At 42.7% G+C, this 17,827-nt stretch overlaps 2 protein-coding genes across 3 annotated transcripts; both read left to right on the top strand.

Moving 5' to 3' along the window:
* The first annotated feature begins 2,372 nt into the window (after nucleotides 1-2,372).
* On the top strand, nucleotides 2,373-9,864 carry cbx4 (chromobox homolog 4 (Pc class homolog, Drosophila)). 2 transcript variants are annotated; one of them, XM_060042135.1, is made up of 5 exons: nucleotides 2,373-2,736; nucleotides 2,831-2,874; nucleotides 3,574-3,639; nucleotides 5,515-5,581; nucleotides 6,806-9,864. In XM_060042135.1, exons 1-5 carry the CDS (start codon nucleotides 2,668-2,670, stop codon nucleotides 8,258-8,260), a joined length of 1,701 nt encoding a protein of 566 aa, XP_059898118.1. In that variant the 5' UTR covers nucleotides 2,373-2,667; the 3' UTR covers nucleotides 8,261-9,864. The 2 variants fall into 2 exon arrangements, with proteins under 2 accessions (XP_059898118.1, XP_059898127.1); XM_060042144.1 differs by lacking the exon at nucleotides 2,831-2,874.
* Nucleotides 9,865-15,277: 5,413 nt separating this feature from the next.
* Nucleotides 15,278-17,753, top strand: cbx8a (chromobox homolog 8a (Pc class homolog, Drosophila)). The gene is made up of 5 exons (XM_060042159.1): nucleotides 15,278-15,537; nucleotides 15,689-15,732; nucleotides 16,127-16,192; nucleotides 16,282-16,348; nucleotides 16,718-17,753. Exons 1-5 carry the CDS (start codon nucleotides 15,469-15,471, stop codon nucleotides 17,564-17,566), a joined length of 1,095 nt encoding a protein of 364 aa, XP_059898142.1. The 5' UTR covers nucleotides 15,278-15,468; the 3' UTR covers nucleotides 17,567-17,753.
* Nucleotides 17,754-17,827: the final 74 nt, after the last annotated feature.

Below are 17,827 nucleotides of genomic sequence, written 5' to 3'. Positions count from 1 at the left end.
CTTCTGATGTTAAGGTCGAATAAACCGGAAACGTCCCAGTTCATCCAAAATAAATTAGTTGGCAAAAAACGAATGTAAAAATCGAGGTGGGTGACAAGATGAGAAGTTAAACCGATTGCTCGCATTTGGTTTGTCTACATTTTCCCCCCAAATAACGTGTGTCACAGAGGATCGCTTCATGATAATAATAAAACACTGAATGTCTCCAAAAATGGGAACTAGAAAATGAGATCCGACACATATAGGCTACTGCTTATATGAGACTATTTTTTTTGAAAAATCAGAAGTTTGTATTATAGGGTCAGCAGTGATCACAGTTCATTGGTTTGTGACCCAATATGGCCAAGGCAATTATTTTAAGTTGCAATGGTGCAGCATACACACACAAACACGCACACGCACACGCACACGCACACACACACACACACACACACACACACACACACACACACACACACACACACACACACACACACACACACACACACACACACACACACACACACACACACGATGTGTTACAAAGCTTACACATTATAGCCTAATAAACGGTGGTGTCGGAGGCATTGCTAAATGCATTTTGATTTCTTTCAAAAAATGTCAACAACAATATTTCACCTGGTCATATCAGCGCTGCGCCGACAGAGAATATAACCTGCTCATATAAATGGCACGTTTGAAACGTGTGGTTATCATATCCAAATATCTATCGAGGATGAAATGGAGAGGCGGATGCCTCGGGAGCCACCCATCCTATGACATTTAATCACGGGCTTGATTTTGGAGCTAAATTATATCTCTGGTCTCTTCCATGCTGTTGCTAGGGAGGCATGGCGTATGCGTTGTGTGACCGTGGTTGAAGGGCATAATGAAAAGCGGGAATAACGCCAGGAAATTGCAATTTATCGTCCCTATCGGACACGGGCGAGGCATTACTTGCGTCCTGTAGCAATATCGAGACCCAAAGTCGGGAAATCGGCAATATTAGGGCGAAACGTACCCAGTTTATGGCTATTACCATATATGGAGTGGCTGCGATAGGTCGTGCCTGCGTGCGATAGGCTGGCGGCTGCCGCGCTGCAAAAGGTTTCTCTTTAACCCTTCTGTTGCTGAATTTCTGTTTATTATTTCACTATCTTTTTTGTAGCCTATGTTGGATTGACGACATACGCTAACATTTCAACAGCTTCAGTTGAAGGGCATTTTAAGGACAAATGATTGTGAACAGACCCAAATGGTGGGCGCAGATGGGTGTTGTCTGTTTGGTTGTCTGAAAATAGGCCTATCGTGGATTAACCATTGATGACCATAATTAGGCTACAACACGTATGGCTCGTCGGTTCTTAGGCTCATATTTAGATAAAGGACTGTTTTTGTAACGAGAGCCGAGCAAAACACCTGTGCTGGTAAACTCAGTCAATATATTGGTTTAATAACATACATTATTGTAGTCTTTGACTTAACAGTATAGGCTACCTCATGCTTTTTCCTTAAATGGAATGGAATGGAATCTTAAATGGAAAACCTACATTTTCCATTTACCGCAGGTGAGCAGCCGAGGCTACTGCACAACGAACTGATTTCAGTTGAAGGCGCCCGGAGGACACTTGTTTCAAGATACGAGTGTGACCTATATTTGCATTGCGAGGTTATGCTACCAGGCCGACATAAGCTTCCCGCTATACACATTTAGAGCAGGAGTCCTCAAGGGGGTTACATAGCAGGGGAAATGAGGCACCCACAAGGATGTAACGCAAATGTATGCATTTGTTTCACGTGTAAAGTGTCCAGGGGTGGTGTCAATTACGTTCTGGTCTGCTGGCTTTGTAACTGGTGTCACATCTCAACCAGTCTGGAAGAAAATATCCAAATTTAAAAGCTGAAGTAGTTCCTACAAACGTTATTGTGCTCTGAGCCTAAATATTACAATCATGCCAGGCCTATGTCTGTCTACATCTAAACATTTAGTAGGCTATAAATTACTATGAGACGGCGGTCGAAAGGCTACATTGCTAAGCAAATAGACCAGATCACTATGTTACCCCTTAACATATTTGCATTAGCTTCCCTAGCGATAACCTGCATAAAAAAACAACTTTCTACAATTGCGTTGAAACTTGAGAATTATAATGGAGGCTACATCGGCAACATCAAGGGGTTTAGCATAGCAGTGTATATTTAGATTGGACAGTAACGTCCTGTATGCATTTATTCGCAGTTACATTGAACACTGCCGTTATAAATAGCCTACAAATGGGTTTTACATTTCCAGCGGTTACTCCGTCCAGTCGAACCCCGCTGTCCAACAGTGACCAGCAAGGATGTGCAATGTTTTCACCTCCCCCTCGTGCTGACGTCACGCGCCCCACTGAACCTTTTTGCGCTGAGCGACTCCGTGCAGTTACAGCGAGTGTCTTTCTGCTTGCAGCCAGGAGCACCCGGTGTGTGCGAAAGAGTGAGGCTACAGTCTGTATGTGTGTGTCACGGAGAGAGAGACAGAAAGAGCGGGTAAAAGCGAGGCAGAGAGAAGAGGAGAGGAGGAGGGAATACAGCGGGGTCTAATAGTAACTGGAAAACTACCAAGCCTGTGGACGCATCGAGTGAAGGCATCGACAGATTGTAGCCAACATTTCACTCTCCGTTCGCTGCAGCCGGATTCAAACGAGAATGGAGCTACCTGCGGCCGGAGAGCACGTCTTTGCGGTAGAGGGAATCGAAAAGAAGCGCATTCGCAAGGTATGTAGACGGCGCGAAACATTAAGCGAGATCTGTTTGGATTTTTGTTTCGCTATGAATAAGCCTTACAATTTTTTCTTGCCCTCCCCCATAGGGCAAAATAGAGTACCTGGTCAAGTGGCGAGGTTGGTCTCCGAAGTAAGTCTAAATATACTATATGCCAATTACACTCTTAACAAGTAGACACTGTATTTGAAGGGGAATGCTGTTATATTTTGCAGCAGTTATGCTATGGTCTTAACGCCTATCATGGAGGTTGTGCGCGCACTGGTGTTTTGGCTGGAAAGAGCGGTTGGTATGCGTTTCAGTGTATCCACGGATGCCTTCACTAATTTATGCGAGGGAAGGGGGTAGACACAGCCATGTAATCCTGTTTTAATTATTTCTGCCCTGCCAGCGAATTTGCGAGACAGTAGTGCTAAAATGGCCGACTGTAGAACTCGATGCTACAAGACACTTGTTTCAATGCCGTTTGGAGCGTAGCAGACTCAATTTGACATTTTCTTACGTTCGTCCGTGCAGTGTAGCCTACTCGGGACGTGCCCATCGTGTGCAGGGCTAGGATGTAGCAGCCATTTGATGCTTATTTTGTGAGCATCATCTCCATCATCCAATATTTTGAAGAGGTATCCCATTACATATATGCATATTACCCTACTTAATTATGGAGTCCACGGCACCTGACCATTCCACCTCGCGTGCTAAGGGTCAAAATAAGCTATAGTAACCTAATTACGTGGGCTTGCCCGCCAGCCTATCTAGAACAGACAAGCGCGTATAAGCCCCAAATAAGCATTGTTGAACACGTATATTTATATTCTCCAATTTTTTTTACAGATACAACACGTGGGAACCTGAGGAAAACATCCTTGACCCGCGCCTACTCGTCGCGTTCCAAAGCAGGTGAGACTTTGGTCATGGCAGCTGAGCGTAGTTCTGCCATGGCCTTATATGGGCATGGGGGGCATGGCCACGCTGTAGTAACGCTGTTGTTGAGATCCATCAACGCAATGGATATTCCCTCGACAGTGGCTGCAAAGCTAGTTGTGAGTTACGGAATGGTTGTGGAATGGCATAATACACATGATTAGTGTACTATTAGAATCAAACATTATTAGTTTTTTAAGGCTACTATAACCCAATGTCACACATGTGGACAATGACACTCTAAATTCCACATTCAAAACAAAACTACAGTTATCGCAATTAGCTATCCAAAACGATGGATAGGGTCAAATTCGTGCCAGTAGATTGTCCCTAACACCGCTGAGTCGCAACACATATTTTATATTGCTGTTAAATGGATATGCTGAATAAGCCCTGCACATTATCCCTGCGGTGGTGTACTACAACGCTACACAGTCTATAGGGGGCCCAGGAGACCACCCTCCCAGCAGACATCAGGGTTTGGGAGGAGAGAAAAAAATCTCATTGACATCCAGTGTTCGCTAACATTTCCAGTGCACTGCCCCCGTATTCCCTATTCCCACAGCAGACTGCCTGCACGTGCGTTTTTGGGGAGGGGGGCTGGGGGTGGGGGGGAGGTAGCACTGATGGTCATGGAGGAGTGATCTGCTCTGTGTGTGTGCGTGTGTATTTGTGTGTGTGGACTTTGCACGGCTCCCCAAAGGAATGGGGGAGGGTAGCGTACGGTGAGAGGGGAAGGCTGTAATTGCCAAATCTTCTGTAAATAGGGGGTCGCCCCATTGGCTGTTCCCTTCTGTGAAATCGCTCATGTTTTGCCCATTGTGATCGGAGTGGTTGTTTGTGTTCAATTTGTGTGAGATCTGATATAGCGATTCTCCGCGTCTATCAGGCTTTGCACGCTTCACCCGGGACCCCTGCTACTGTTGGTTATTTACGAGCTATTGATGAGTCGGGAGGATTATTATCAGGGAACCATACTTCACCCAGACAGGTTAATGCATCGGCCCAGTTGTGGTCACCAAGGCCATAATAACAACCCCTCCCCCCTTTCCTTCTTGGTGGCCTTGGTGTCAATAAGAAATGACTCAACAAGGTGCCTGAGGCAGCTTAGCGTGATGTTAATCATCTTATCTTTGGAGTGTCTTGGTATTTGTTGTTACAAAAGCAGGGGTGTGTGTGTGTGTGTGTGTGTGTGTGTGTGTGTGTGTGTGTGTGTGTGTGTGTGTGTGTGTGTGTGTGTGTGTGTGTGTGTGTGTGTGTGTGTGTGTGTGTGTGTGTGTGTGTGTGTGTGTGTGTGTGTGTGTGTGTGTGTGTGTGTGTCCACCGCCCACTCCTGTATTAAAAACGCCTGGCCCTTCTTTTGTCCCGCTTCAAGCGTACCTTTAATTAGGATTTGAATGTGACTGGAAGTAGAAATGGGAGCGATATGAAAGGTGGAGCACAGAAGAGGGGCTGTCTGAAAGGAAAACTAGAGATCCCTCCCTGTCCTACAACTAATTGAATTTCGCCCCCATAATGAGAGTTTGGAATGGGCCAATTACAATGGAGAGAGCTATGCAAATAAGTCCCACAATGCCTTGCATCAAGTCACATGTGTGCCATCATTAGCCCTTCAAATCAAAATTCCTTTTTCGACCTTGAATGGGAATATAAACCTGCATTAGGGGTCAAATAGAATGCTCTTTTAAGGCTGGTGTATTTTCTTAGCGCACTATGGTATGTTTGTAATGATCAATATTTTTTGGACTACAGATCTGATGATATATATAATGTTGTTTTTTATTGTTTAAATATTTCTAAATGCGATCATGTTTAGCATTGCATTAAAACATTTTTGCTTCTTTTTCACAGAGAGAGGCAAGAGCAACTGATGGGGTATCGGAAGCGTGGGCCTAAACCAAAACATATTTTACTCCAGGTAAGACCAATTCCATACATATATTCATAGACACACTTTGTCCTTAAGCTCCCCCAATGTGTTCAATTAAGACATGGGATTTTTTGAGAGGCAAAATGGTAGTCTCATGTGATTTTTGATAAACTGTAGTTGTGATTGTTTTTTATTTAGATTAGACATCAAGGACAAAAATAAAAAAATACAGACAGAAGAGGTTCAGTTCAAGCTTGATTGCACTCTGGTGCTCTTCAAACTGAGATTTTGTTGCCCAAGATAATGGGAGTGTTGGTTCACTACACACATTTTATTGCAATGTGTTCATTATGAGAAATGCTAAATAAAATATCGGAACAACGGCTACCTCTTTTTAATTTGAATGGCTTGCGTTCGACTGTTCCATTTGCCCCCAATGAAACCCATTCAAAGAAAGAACGTGTTTAGTTATCTTATTTCTATTCATTGTTATGTATAAAAAATAAGATTCTCCCAGCATCTCTCTCTTTGCTTTAAAAATAATACAAAGCACACTCTTGCAAAATAATATAGTCATCCTCTGGGCTACCTTAGGACCGGACTTAACAAGAACTAAACCAAACGTGATTATATATTTTTTTTGAGAGAGCCATCCGTAGCATTGCTGTGTTGTGGAGAATCACCTCTCTGTCAGGCATCAGGGCTAAAGCATGACATGTCTAGTGGCACTTCCGTGACCCTGGGTCATAGCCTGAGCAGCTTTAGGGTTCCACCACAGTGCCCCTCTGATGGCTCACGGGGTCAGCCAGTAGGTGTGTGTGTGTGTTGGTTTGTGTGTGTGTGGGGGGGGGGTTAGCACTAACATGAAGCTCCTTTCCTTCCCACTTTAGTCCAATATCACTATAATATAACCACTCTCTTGTGTCTTCAGTTGCTTTGTATTATGTTTGAGTCTATGAATGCATATTTTATAAATTGAAACTATTATTTTATACAGTTTTATGCAGAAGTTGGTTCTTTATCTTGCTGCACTAAACCATTTAGACAAAGTACAACTGAAATCGATTAGGTTAAGAGGATTGCAACTTGTCTTGCGTGATCTGTGTGTGACAAGTTTGAAGGGGAGTAGTCGATTCTTTTTGCCACAGCTCTAGCCTCCGTTAATCATCAATCACCATTCAATTACTTTGACAAAAAAATAGACATACATGTTGTAGCGGTGAGATATCTAGGGCAGCAGCTTACCATCAACCTTGTGTCTATCCTCCACAGGTTCCTTCCTTTGCCCGGCGATCCAACGTTCCCACAGGTTTTCAGGAGACTTCCCAGGATGGCGAAAGCTGCCCCATGACAGATGTCCTCCAGACGTCCCGCACCCAGCCTCAGCAGTACCAGCTGAACAGCAAGAAGCACCATCAATACCAGCCCAACAGCCAGGAAGCCCCTCCTGACCAACTGCCCAACGGCAAGAAGAAGTTGATCTACCAGCTGAATAGCAAGAAGCACCACCATTATGAGCCTGACCTCAACATGTACGACGCACCGGCCTCCAGACTAAAGGAGGTGGTCAAAATTCAAGAGCCTGCCGGTAAACAAGCCAACCCCGGCTGGAACCTGCCGCTGGCGCTGCAGCAGAAATGGGTCCGCGACAAAGACACAGGGTGCTTGAGCAAGGTTAAGGAGCTCGCAGTTGAGGTACGGAAACCAGCGGTTAACGCCAAGGTAGCGGAGGGCAAGGAGGAGGATGGGGGTTCCCTCAAGCCCCATTCTAAAGATGCCGCAGCCCCGACCAGTGGTGGTAGCAAAATGAAGATAATCAAGAACAAAGATAAGAATGGACGTATCGTCATCGTTATGAGCAAGTACATGGACGGTCACAAGGCTCACGGGTCTAAGGGTAAACAGGGAGAGCCGTCGAGCGAGGAGAAAGCCATGCATGCCAAGTCGTCGCAGAGCAATCCATCGCACAAAACCAAAACAGGGGAGCCCTTGCACCCAGAGAACGGGGTACCAAAAGAGATCTGTGACGGACGCTCGCCCCCTGCAGCTGACCACCCCAAGAAGTGTTGCCCAAAAGACCGGCATTTCTCAAAGCCTTCGCCCAGCACTGCAGAGGAATATAACACGGAGGTGGCTCGCGGTCAGGCCGATTTGCCGGACGACTTACCCATGCAGCTAACGGCGAGCTCGCCCCAAACTTCCTGGACTATGGACACAAATATGCTGAGTCGCACGGACATTGACCACATTAGGATCCCTACGTTTTCGGCCGACCGCAAACGTAAACTCTCGGAGCCCGTGGAGGAAAGATGTGTTTCCAAGGTGATCCAGAGCTCAAGGAGCTTTAGCACCCCCAGCGTAGTAGATGCAACCCCGCCTCAAGAAAAACCCATGGACCTCCACTGTAGTGGGTCCCGTCCCAGAGGTGCTAGCGAGGGTGACATTGGAGATACGGACAGCCAAGAGCAGCCTATGGATCTAAGCTGTCCAAAGACCAAGACGCAACATCCCGAGCCCAAAGTCCAACCAGAGCCGGAACCTGAACCCGTTCCTGAGCCTATCAGTGAAAGTTTGGTGTTGGCGGTGCCAGACCAGAAAGAGAGTTATGCAGAGCTGCTCAAAGAAGAGACTGTTACGAAAATATCGCCTTTCATGGGAAATATTGTCATCACTGACATAACGACAAATAGTCTCACAGTCACGTTTAAGGAATACGTTTCCTTCTAATCAATGTGCTTCTTTTCCCCCCAAATGGAAGTTATAGTTACATTTTTGGACCCTGTCAATATGTGCATATGTAAAAAAGAAAAGAACGATTTTTGTACATAAGGGAATTTATTATTTATCATTCAAATTGAATATGTTTCTTAAACTATTTTATACTGAACTCCTCTGTGTGGTGAAGAAAGTGCCCTCGAGGTTTTGAGTGACTGCGTTCAGGTGGATTTTTATGTCTCCACAAAAATATCAATATATCTGAAATGCTAAAGTACCTTTGTAATACTTTGTATACTCGTTTCATACTGGTACCAAACATACAACCTGAGATTTAGGAAGGTTTATTCAATATTTTGTATCTAATAATATGAGATATTTTGGTCCCGGACAAGAACAAGGGAGTAACTTGTTATGTGTACAGCGATCGAAGATCAACAAAAGAAAGCACTTAGACGCATTCACTTGTGCTTACGCTAATTTTTACAGCATTTGATTTTTATGGAGAAATAGATCATCTCCATCCGTTTAAACTATATTTAGTTGCTTTACAATCTGCTCTGGGTACAGCCTTGCACCTGGTTGTTTCCTTCAGTTGCTTGGTCCATTTTGCTTAGTCAAGCTTTCAGACAAGTAGTTTAGAGTTACTGAAAGCCCAAATGTGTGGGAGAGGCGTTTCTGGCACCCTGGGCAACGACATAAAAACACTTTTGTATCTTTACATTGCATTGTTTGTACCCTCGCTAGTATCACTGCATAAGATATAGCAAACACTTTCAGGGTTAACATCAAGGACTTTGAATGGACAGATACAGAGTAAAACTAAATGTATTGCCCACAAATTGTTTAACATTTTTGCCCCAGGATTCAGCAATGGGCCTGTCCAAAATGCTCATGTGTGGCTCTCTGCTATATTGCACTTTTTATAGGTTGTGACATTCATTTAGTTAATGTATATCTTCAAAGGTCAGTAATCAATTGGAGAAAGAATAATATAAAGAGTACCATTGAATCCAAGTTCCATGTACCAACCATATCCATTTAATCTTTTTTTTGTACGAGCTTACTGTGGACCCCTGAATATATGGTAATTCTAGGCCAACTTAAATAGTTATTCAAACACATTCGTCTCATCTTCTGTCTGTTTTACATAAAGCTACCAGGGTTACTAGTCATCAGTAGTATTTTGTACAGGTAAAATGTAAAATATGAGACTGGTTTTGAGTTCCTGTTGAATCCAATAAGTGCAGGCAATTTTGATTATGTTGTCATGATACTTTCCTCTTAGAAAAATTGTTTGAGACTAAATTGCCTTCCATGCACATTTAATGCAAAGCTTTTAAGCATACTAAAAATCTATATGAAGAAGGAATTCTTATATTTATTGACATTTCATTTGTTGGCTAAACTTTGCAGTAGTTCTCGTCAGATTATTGCATCTGATTCTAACGAGCTGATTGTCCTGTTTCCTGCTTTGTTTTCTTTATTCTTTCTTGCACTTGGTTCAAAGTCCAAAATGATTGTCACAAAGTATGTTCCGTAGGGGATAGGTGGATTAAATGCTGTTGACACAGTTTACTGGATAATATGTATATCAATAAAGCAAGATAAATAACCCTTTGTTGACTTTATGTGAAACTGTCATGCTGATCGGGCAGGCTAGGAATGTTTTACTTTGTGTTCCGCATAGCCAATGACTCAACTTGATTAGCATTTCCTCATAAATGTATGTATAACTGCGGCCGCATTTTGTGTGCTTTCGTTCTTGTTGACCGGTCTATATCTGCATGAAACATAGACCTGTACCCTCGCTAGTAATCTCTGTTGTCCCAATAGATGACGGAATAGCTAAAATCTGAATTTAATACACAGATCGAGTTGCACTATACCACTACCCGACATAAAAGCCCTATAGTTACACAGGTCTTACTGGACCAGCTACTTAGGTTACCAGAAATTCACTCTTGTTTTCAAACGTGTTTATACCATTTAGGAATGTACAAACTTAACGTATGAGTCATAATGCGTAGTGTGTAGAGGCCTAATGCATTTAATTAAATTCCAACCCTTTAAAAATGACTCCAGGTCCACGCATGTTCGTATGCCTATAGCTCGACGATAGAGAGCAGAGGGTCACACCATATGTTGATATTGGGTTGTTTTGACCATAAAGAGTGACATGTATTCGTTTTCAATCCGTTGCGTTTCGTGGGGTTATTGCGCCTCATGGCGTATTTAGGCTATTTTACATAGCCTAAATACACTCTCGCCAAATTATGTTGACTTGTCAGTGCTTCATTTATGAAATAACCTAAGGTCGTATTGTATCCTTTAATTAATCAAACGAGGCCCACGTGATGTGACCACGTCAAATGTTTTTTACGAAGATAGTTAGGATCAGTAAATGTTTCATTTAGATGATCAACGTGTGTGTGTGTGTGTGTGTGTGTGTGTGTGTGTGTGTGTGTGTGTGTGTGTGTGTGTGTGTGTGTGTGTGTGTGTGCGTGCGTGCGTGCGTGCGTGCGTGCGTGCGTGCGTGTGTGCGTGCGTGTGTGTGTGTGTGTTCGTGCGTGCGTGCGTCTGGGCAACTTTTCCCAGGGGAGCTGCTTATCAAAGAATTATTGCCAACCTCGCCTTGAAAATGAAGTTAATGAATGGGAAAATGTAAGTTAATGAATGCAGAGATATACAGGGCTAGACAAGAAAGTAAGAAAGAAAGACGAATAGCTTACATTTCCAATAAATAGGCCTACTCCAACGGTTTCTGAATATCTGTTATTGTCGGAGAGATTACTGGATATTTACTTTTCTATCGACTGGTCTCTTGATGAAGCATATGTTGATAGATGATAGGATAGTTTTTCCGTAATGTAGCTCTACAGGTCCATACACCTATCTGGTGTTTTCTACCAAGATAAGTGAGGAAATACATTGCTTAGCCATAGGCCTATTCGTTGATTTGGCGTGATCGATTTATTGTCTTTCTTGCAGCCTCACATACAGGATCAGATCGCTGGAATGTTCTTCGTGGTTAACGTTTTCAAATCATTAATCGTAGGGTTATCTTTTTTTAGAAGTGAGGTCTAACACAAAACAGCTGATGACATCTACTGTATCTGTAGGAAAAATATGCTCCAACTACCGGGAAGATACGCTCGTACGTTTCACTTACGAATAGCTCAACGGTTGGTTGGATGGATCGCTTGCAGTCGGATTGGAATCAAAAAATGATACCGATTGTTAAACGTATCGCTATTGTCTGCCTTTTGGGTCCTGTGTCTAGGAGGCTACAGTCAAAGTCAGCGCCGAATGAGACAGCCATTTTCTCCTCCCGCTTCATCACCGAATGCGATGGGGCTTGAGGAAATGGGCGCGTTATCACATAACGCGGTAGATTTGGAATGAGCAGCCTACACGGCTGCTCAGTGCTCGCACAAGGTGTTTGAACATTCAAACACCTTAAAGAGTGAAGAACTATCCGAATAATCTCCACAAATCAAGTCAAAGGCCGAACACCAGTGCGGCACATTTTGCGCTAACAGCTAAACAACATCTTAAAAATTATAGGCCTAAAAATAGACAGTCAATGCAAGAGGTTTAGCATATGTAGGCCTTAGCGCTATATAGCCCTATTTCACTTTATATTTAAATAGACACTGAATGGACAGCTCACCTAAGCAATGTAAATAATCAATTGGCCTGCTTTTCGTTACAGCTAAGATTTTCTTCAATAAAAGAGGGAAATGATAACCCAATTTAGTACAGCACAATTCTCTTGGATAGGTTTTAAACTATATACAGGCCCTAATTCTATAAAATAGCAGAATATAATATAACAATAAAGAAAGAACCGAACCGAACAGGACATTACAGCATATTGTTTTACATAGCCTTTAGTGTCACCGTGAAGGAACTTCAGTCGACCCCTAATGTCATTGGCTCTAAAAACGATTTCTCAAAATGTAATAAGCATATAAGTAGGCTAACTAGAAACACAAATAGTTCCTTTTTTGTTTCGCGCAAGAGGACGAGGGTAAAGGCAGAAGAGATGGAAATTCAAAACGTAGCGCGAATAGCTTAATTATGACAATATAAGAACAAAGTGAGACAGACTGTCACATTCACAAATACGTTCAGATGAGATTATATTGATATGTAGCCCAAATGGTTAACAACATGTAGGCCAACATCGATAAAGTGTACCTAGGCCTACATTTAACCAGGTAATGCCTTTTCAAACAAAATGTCTAATTAATGTAATGAAATGGGATTGGGTTGATGATGTAGGCTATAGGCCTATTGGCCTGCTAAATCAATGTGATCGAAAAAGTATAACCGCACTGCTCGGCACGTTTTGGATAAATTATAAGTAGGCTATAAAGCAAACTCGTCACTACGTCCGGATAAATATTGGCTATAGGCTATATATTTAGTAGGATTTAAATGCCTGGGAAACAGCCCGATTTCGTTGGGAATTTTAACAATATTGCTGCTCAGTGCTCGCACAAGCAATGGGCAAGCAGGCCTATTTGTAGTAGCCCGACAATGTGCACGTTGTGCCGTGCGCGATCATTTAGTTCACGTGCTGCGCCCCTTTAGTAGAATGTAGTGAAATATGTGAGAGCGCGCGGAGCTGCCTGCAGTTGCCCAGAGACACGCGAGCCAATAACAGAGAGGCTCGCCCTGCCTGGCGCCATCGCGAAGCTGCTCTCGGGCTTACTAAGCAAATTGTATAGCCGATAGACAACTAAAGCGATTACGAGCCATTTAGTATCTCTAGTATGATCACACATGACAGATATCTATGTGTAACATCAAGCTTTTTACTCCTAGCAACCCCGACAGGAAATGTCGATCTCGAGCTCTGACTGTATCAAAATGGAGGTTGATATTTCGGCTGCAACCACAACGCATCTTTTGTCCGTGGCACGCCCGCTGTTGTCTACGTATTTATGCGTAGGCCTACGTAAATTATTAGAAATTTCGATATTTGGCAAAGTATACCAGTATAGACAATACTCTCCGGCATAGGCTATCATTGTCCGTTGAACTCTCATTTAAAACGTGATCAGATATAAAGCATTGCTACTTGCGTTCTAGTTGCCTAGAGCAACTCATTTCCATTCTTGCCTATTCTCTAGCCTATGTCATTTTATAAATGTATAGCAATACAATTAGGCTGCTTATCAATTTAGGACTGATGGATAGGCTACTAGGCCCATAGCATATCAATAACCGAACATGAACGGAAAAAAACTATAGGCCCTAATGTTTATTTACGATTAGGCTATAATCTGTTTTTGCATTATCAACTTTAATTATGATAATTCACGATGATGATGATAATAAACATAATTATTAATAATATTATCATCATCATTATAATTATTTTTGCCATTATTATTATCGTTACTATTATCCTATAGGCAAATCATCTATACGACTCCGTTTTATAATAGGCCTATAGCCTAGTTCTTTATTTAATCTATTTTAGCCTATAGGCCCTACTACAAAAAACCTTTAGAGAGCAAACTACCAACTATCAATTTTGTCACTACGTTAGATTAATAATCAGGCAATCAGCCGAACAATAGGCTATAGGCCGAAGTCTAATTAAGGGCGATTATGGCAAGATACAGTAGGCCTAGCCTACAGGGGCAGACAACATGTTTCTTACATAGACAAAACTACAGAAGACTGTTACCTATAGCCTACTACTAGGCATACTACTACCACTTCTAATTATATTGATAATAATAATATTAACCATCAATGACAACAACATTACGAAAATCAGAAATTGGTTATGTCGGAATCATATTTTGGTTCCGCAATACAAGAAATTCAAACGAGGAATATAGAGATATTTCAGTTTCATTCATGACCTTAATAATAATGATAATAATAATACCAATAAGAATACTAGTAGGCTACTAATTATAGGTTACTACTACTATTAGGCCTACATATATATATATATATAGGCCTATATATATATATATATATATATATATATATAGGCTATATATATAATTCAATATTTCTTTATAATTATTAAACATAGGCTACTTTATTAGTATTTTGAATTTTATTTTTCAAATTTCCTTAGGCTGGTGAAAGGATGAATTTCAGAGACGGGAAAAAAAATAATTCAAATGAAAGGTCATCAACACATTAAGCCGTTGAAACACGAATATATTAACATTTCAAATAAATAGACGGACTTATTAGATTTGAAGGGAAAGTTGTTCAAAGAGGTCCGTTTGGCAGGATCGACTTAACATCTAATTCGAATAAAAATAACAGGTGTTGGTTGCTTATTCACGTTGCGCTCGGATTTCATAGGCTACTAAATCGATGTCCATTTCCTAACCGAGAGATGGACATCTCGATGAATGCAATTGTTGAGCGGTTAACATTAAGGACAGACAACACACAGGCTATAGGCTATGTATATTCTGGACTTTGTCAATATTCCTAACCCTTGTATAAGGCTTTTCTCTCTGTCCATAGAACAGACTAGGTTTATTAAAGGTGCGTTATTATACGACTACGCTTAGCCTGTAGCCTAATTGAAAAGCCATTCTACTCCTTGAGCTATTGCCAATTTAGAATTAAACCTTCTAGTCTTTCTAAAGTCTACATGTCTAACAACTGAAATAGGCCTACTAAAATAGTGGCGTGTATTCATGTGCCAATGTGATAATGTAAAAATAAATTTAAAAACAGCGTTTACTTGTAATAAGCGTGCAACTTATTACAACAACCATGAACAGCCTTCGGGGAAACACTATTTTTTTCTGAATTTTCCAATTCAGACTATAGCCTTCTTACTTTCAATAAACACAGGCATTCTATCATCACCTTTGAGCTGGCTACGCATTTCTTTTTCTGCGAGGTTGACCACCGTATGTTTTAGAGGGGCTGCACTTTAAGGTTATTTCTCTCTGCTACAGACATTCCTGTACATGCGCCAGAGCCCAGCCGGACTCCTCCCCCCGCACAGCGACTTCATAGCACGTAGCAACAGCTGAGCCAATGTACTCACACACCAGGCTCGCTCCTACTGACTGCGGTGCCTGGCAACAGAAAAAGACGTGATGACGTCTCACACAGATTGCGTATTATGGGATGTGCGGAATTAAACATCGAAGAGCGGACACCAGAGAGAGGGGGATATTGCTGGAAAAATAAACAAGGGTTCACAAGGTCTAAAACCAATGGAGCTGTCTGCTGTTGGCGAAAGCGTGTTCGCCGCCGAGTCCATCACGAAACGGCGTATCAGACGGGTAAAACGCTATTCGCCTGCATATGCACTACGTCCACTACGTTCACACGGGCTTTTATTTCCTCTTTGTTGTGCAAGCAGTTGTTTGTGCAGCAGCAATGTCAGTGGATCGCGTGTGCATTTGAATAACCAGTCCACTGATCCTTTCGCAGGGTCGCTGGGAATATCTGGTGAAATGGAAGGGTTGGTCTCAAAAGTGAGTACAGGGCAGGCTACAGGCTACAGACAGCGGAGCTGCCTGGTCGATCCGACAACTGCAGCGTCTAGGACTGTAGCTTATTCTTTTTTACGTATAGTTGTCAATCCGCTTCGCTGTGTTTAACATTGCCTAGTGTTTAGACACGTGTGTTGTGTTGTGTGCGACGCCGTTGACGGTGGATGCTAGCTGTTTAGCCCATTTTGGATAGAGCCTCTTATCAAATCCACACTAGCAATAGCAATCATGGCTAAGTTTACACGCACTACCGTGTCCGCTACGTTGTGGCATAATAACCATGGTGTTTGCTGCATGTCTGTGTAATGACGAGCTCAGCACGTCTCTGGCGGGGGGTTAATGGGTGATTGTGATGTGTGGTTATTGTTTTGAACAGGTACAGCACTTGGGAACCCGAGGAAAACATTCTGGACGCACGCCTCTTCGCAGCCTTCGAGGAGAGGTGAGGTTTGACAGCACCAGACTACTAGGCCGCTCGGGCGAATTCACATTTAATAACATGATTTATATAACGTATCCTCTCCTCATTAGGGAACGGGAAAGAGAACTATTTGGGCCAAAGAAGAGAGGCCCCAAACCGGAGAATTTTTTATTGAAGGTGAGTGGATGTTAATGACAGCCTTTGACAGCTCTTATAGCTAATTGCCCAAAACATGCCATAGGCTATGTATCTAAGCCTATAACGGGAGCGATTCTTGCACTGAAATGTCTAGGCGTATTTGACGATGAGGTGCATAATTATGTTTTTTCGTTGTCATAAAGCGTTTTACTTTTAGACTGATTTGCGAAGCGAACCAGTTTGAACCCTTTCACCTAAAGCATATTTGTCCCCCTATTGCCGTTTTCCCTAACCGTTAAAGCGCTAACCAAAATTATATATGTTTCAGTCTTCAAACAATTAGGACTACATGTCTATTGCACTGTCGGACCAATGATTACATTAGCAGATTTTCTTTTTTGTCTCCAGGCTAAAGCCAAAATTAAGCCGTATGAATTCAGGAGAGAGCCGTACAGGGGGATTCAAGTGTCCTATCCCGTTCCAGAGCCAGTCATAACACCGCGAGCTCGCGAGGGTCTGAGGGCTGTCGTCCCCACAATATTTCCACCGAGCACCGTCAATAGAGGGGAGAGTGTAGGCCTACACCACACGCCGCACGAGCCAGAGAAGAGGTCCAGGCACCTCCAACCACTGCTTCCGTTCACAGGAGGGCCGGAATTGGCCCATGTCCCTAAAAAAAGAGGTCGTAAACCCAAGAAGAAGGTGCAGAGCGGCGAAGACCTCGAGGTGCCTGTAGAATCTGCCAAGCGGTGCAGGTTGGAGGAGCAGGGGTTCCACGGCCTGTCTATTCCGCCGAGAGATCTCAATCACCGCAGAAAGGCGCCCGATAACGGCCTTCTGCAGTTGACGAGGAAGTTTCAAGAAAAAACGACTATTACGCCGAGGTCCGCACTTGTGCAAAAACAAGCGGTAGGCCTCAATAGAGGATTAATAATCCCAGAGTTCGGAGATCAGCACAAGGCCAACCATGGAAGCCAGGGCGCTAGTGACTCAAGCAGGACACATTTTCCTCAGTCCAAAATGAAGCACTTGGTTAAAACGCGCAACCACCGGTCTCTGGAGTTTTCATTGGCCAGGGAAAGAAGTCCCGTCCCTGTTAAACCGCCGGAGTCTCGCGAGGGAAAATCCGTCGAACTTTGGGGTCCGTGGATCACCAAGTTCGACAACGTGATAGTGACAGACGTCACCACAAACCTATTGACAGTCACCATCAAAGAGAGCGCTACTGACAAAGGCTTTTTCAAAAATAGAAGATGAACTGTTTTGTTATCTGGGTCCACATGTAGTAGCCTAGGCCTAGTAGGCTCATAAACATTTATTTTGAGAAGATATAAATTCTACTCTATCAATATATTTTTCTATGTAGCCTACCCTAACTTGTATAGCCTACACATTAAATATTTAATACCTTGCCTAATAAAAGGACAATTTGTATTAATTTGAATGTAACGTGTGCTCTGTTTTTCATTTTCAAAATGTAGGCTATTTATATGTGCCATATGCTGTTTTTCTAAAGGA

Source organism: Gadus macrocephalus, chromosome 2 (assembly GCF_031168955.1).
Source record: "Gadus macrocephalus chromosome 2, ASM3116895v1".
Classification (NCBI taxonomy): Eukaryota; Metazoa; Chordata; class Actinopteri; order Gadiformes; family Gadidae; genus Gadus; species Gadus macrocephalus.
This window is presented reverse-complemented; position numbering and strand designations above follow the sequence as displayed.

What these genes read in the sequence shown, in the direction of transcription:
- cbx4 (XM_060042135.1), top strand. Translation starts at nt 2,668, where the DNA reads ATGGAGCTACCTGCGGCCGGAGAGCACGTCTTTGCGGTAGAGGGAATC. An exon ending in AAAAGAAGCGCATTCGCAAG is followed by an intron (nt 2,737 to 2,830) that starts GTATGTAGACGG and finishes CCTCCCCCATAG; the next exon opens with GGCAAAATAGAGTACCTGGT. An exon ending in CAAAACATATTTTACTCCAG is followed by an intron (nt 5,582 to 6,805) that starts GTAAGACCAATT and finishes TATCCTCCACAG; the next exon opens with GTTCCTTCCTTTGCCCGGCG.
- cbx8a (XM_060042159.1), top strand. Translation starts at nt 15,469, where the DNA reads ATGGAGCTGTCTGCTGTTGGCGAAAGCGTGTTCGCCGCCGAGTCCATC. An exon ending in CGAAACGGCGTATCAGACGG is followed by an intron (nt 15,538 to 15,688) that starts GTAAAACGCTAT and finishes ATCCTTTCGCAG; the next exon opens with GGTCGCTGGGAATATCTGGT. An exon ending in TGGAAGGGTTGGTCTCAAAA is followed by an intron (nt 15,733 to 16,126) that starts GTGAGTACAGGG and finishes TGTTTTGAACAG; the next exon opens with GTACAGCACTTGGGAACCCG.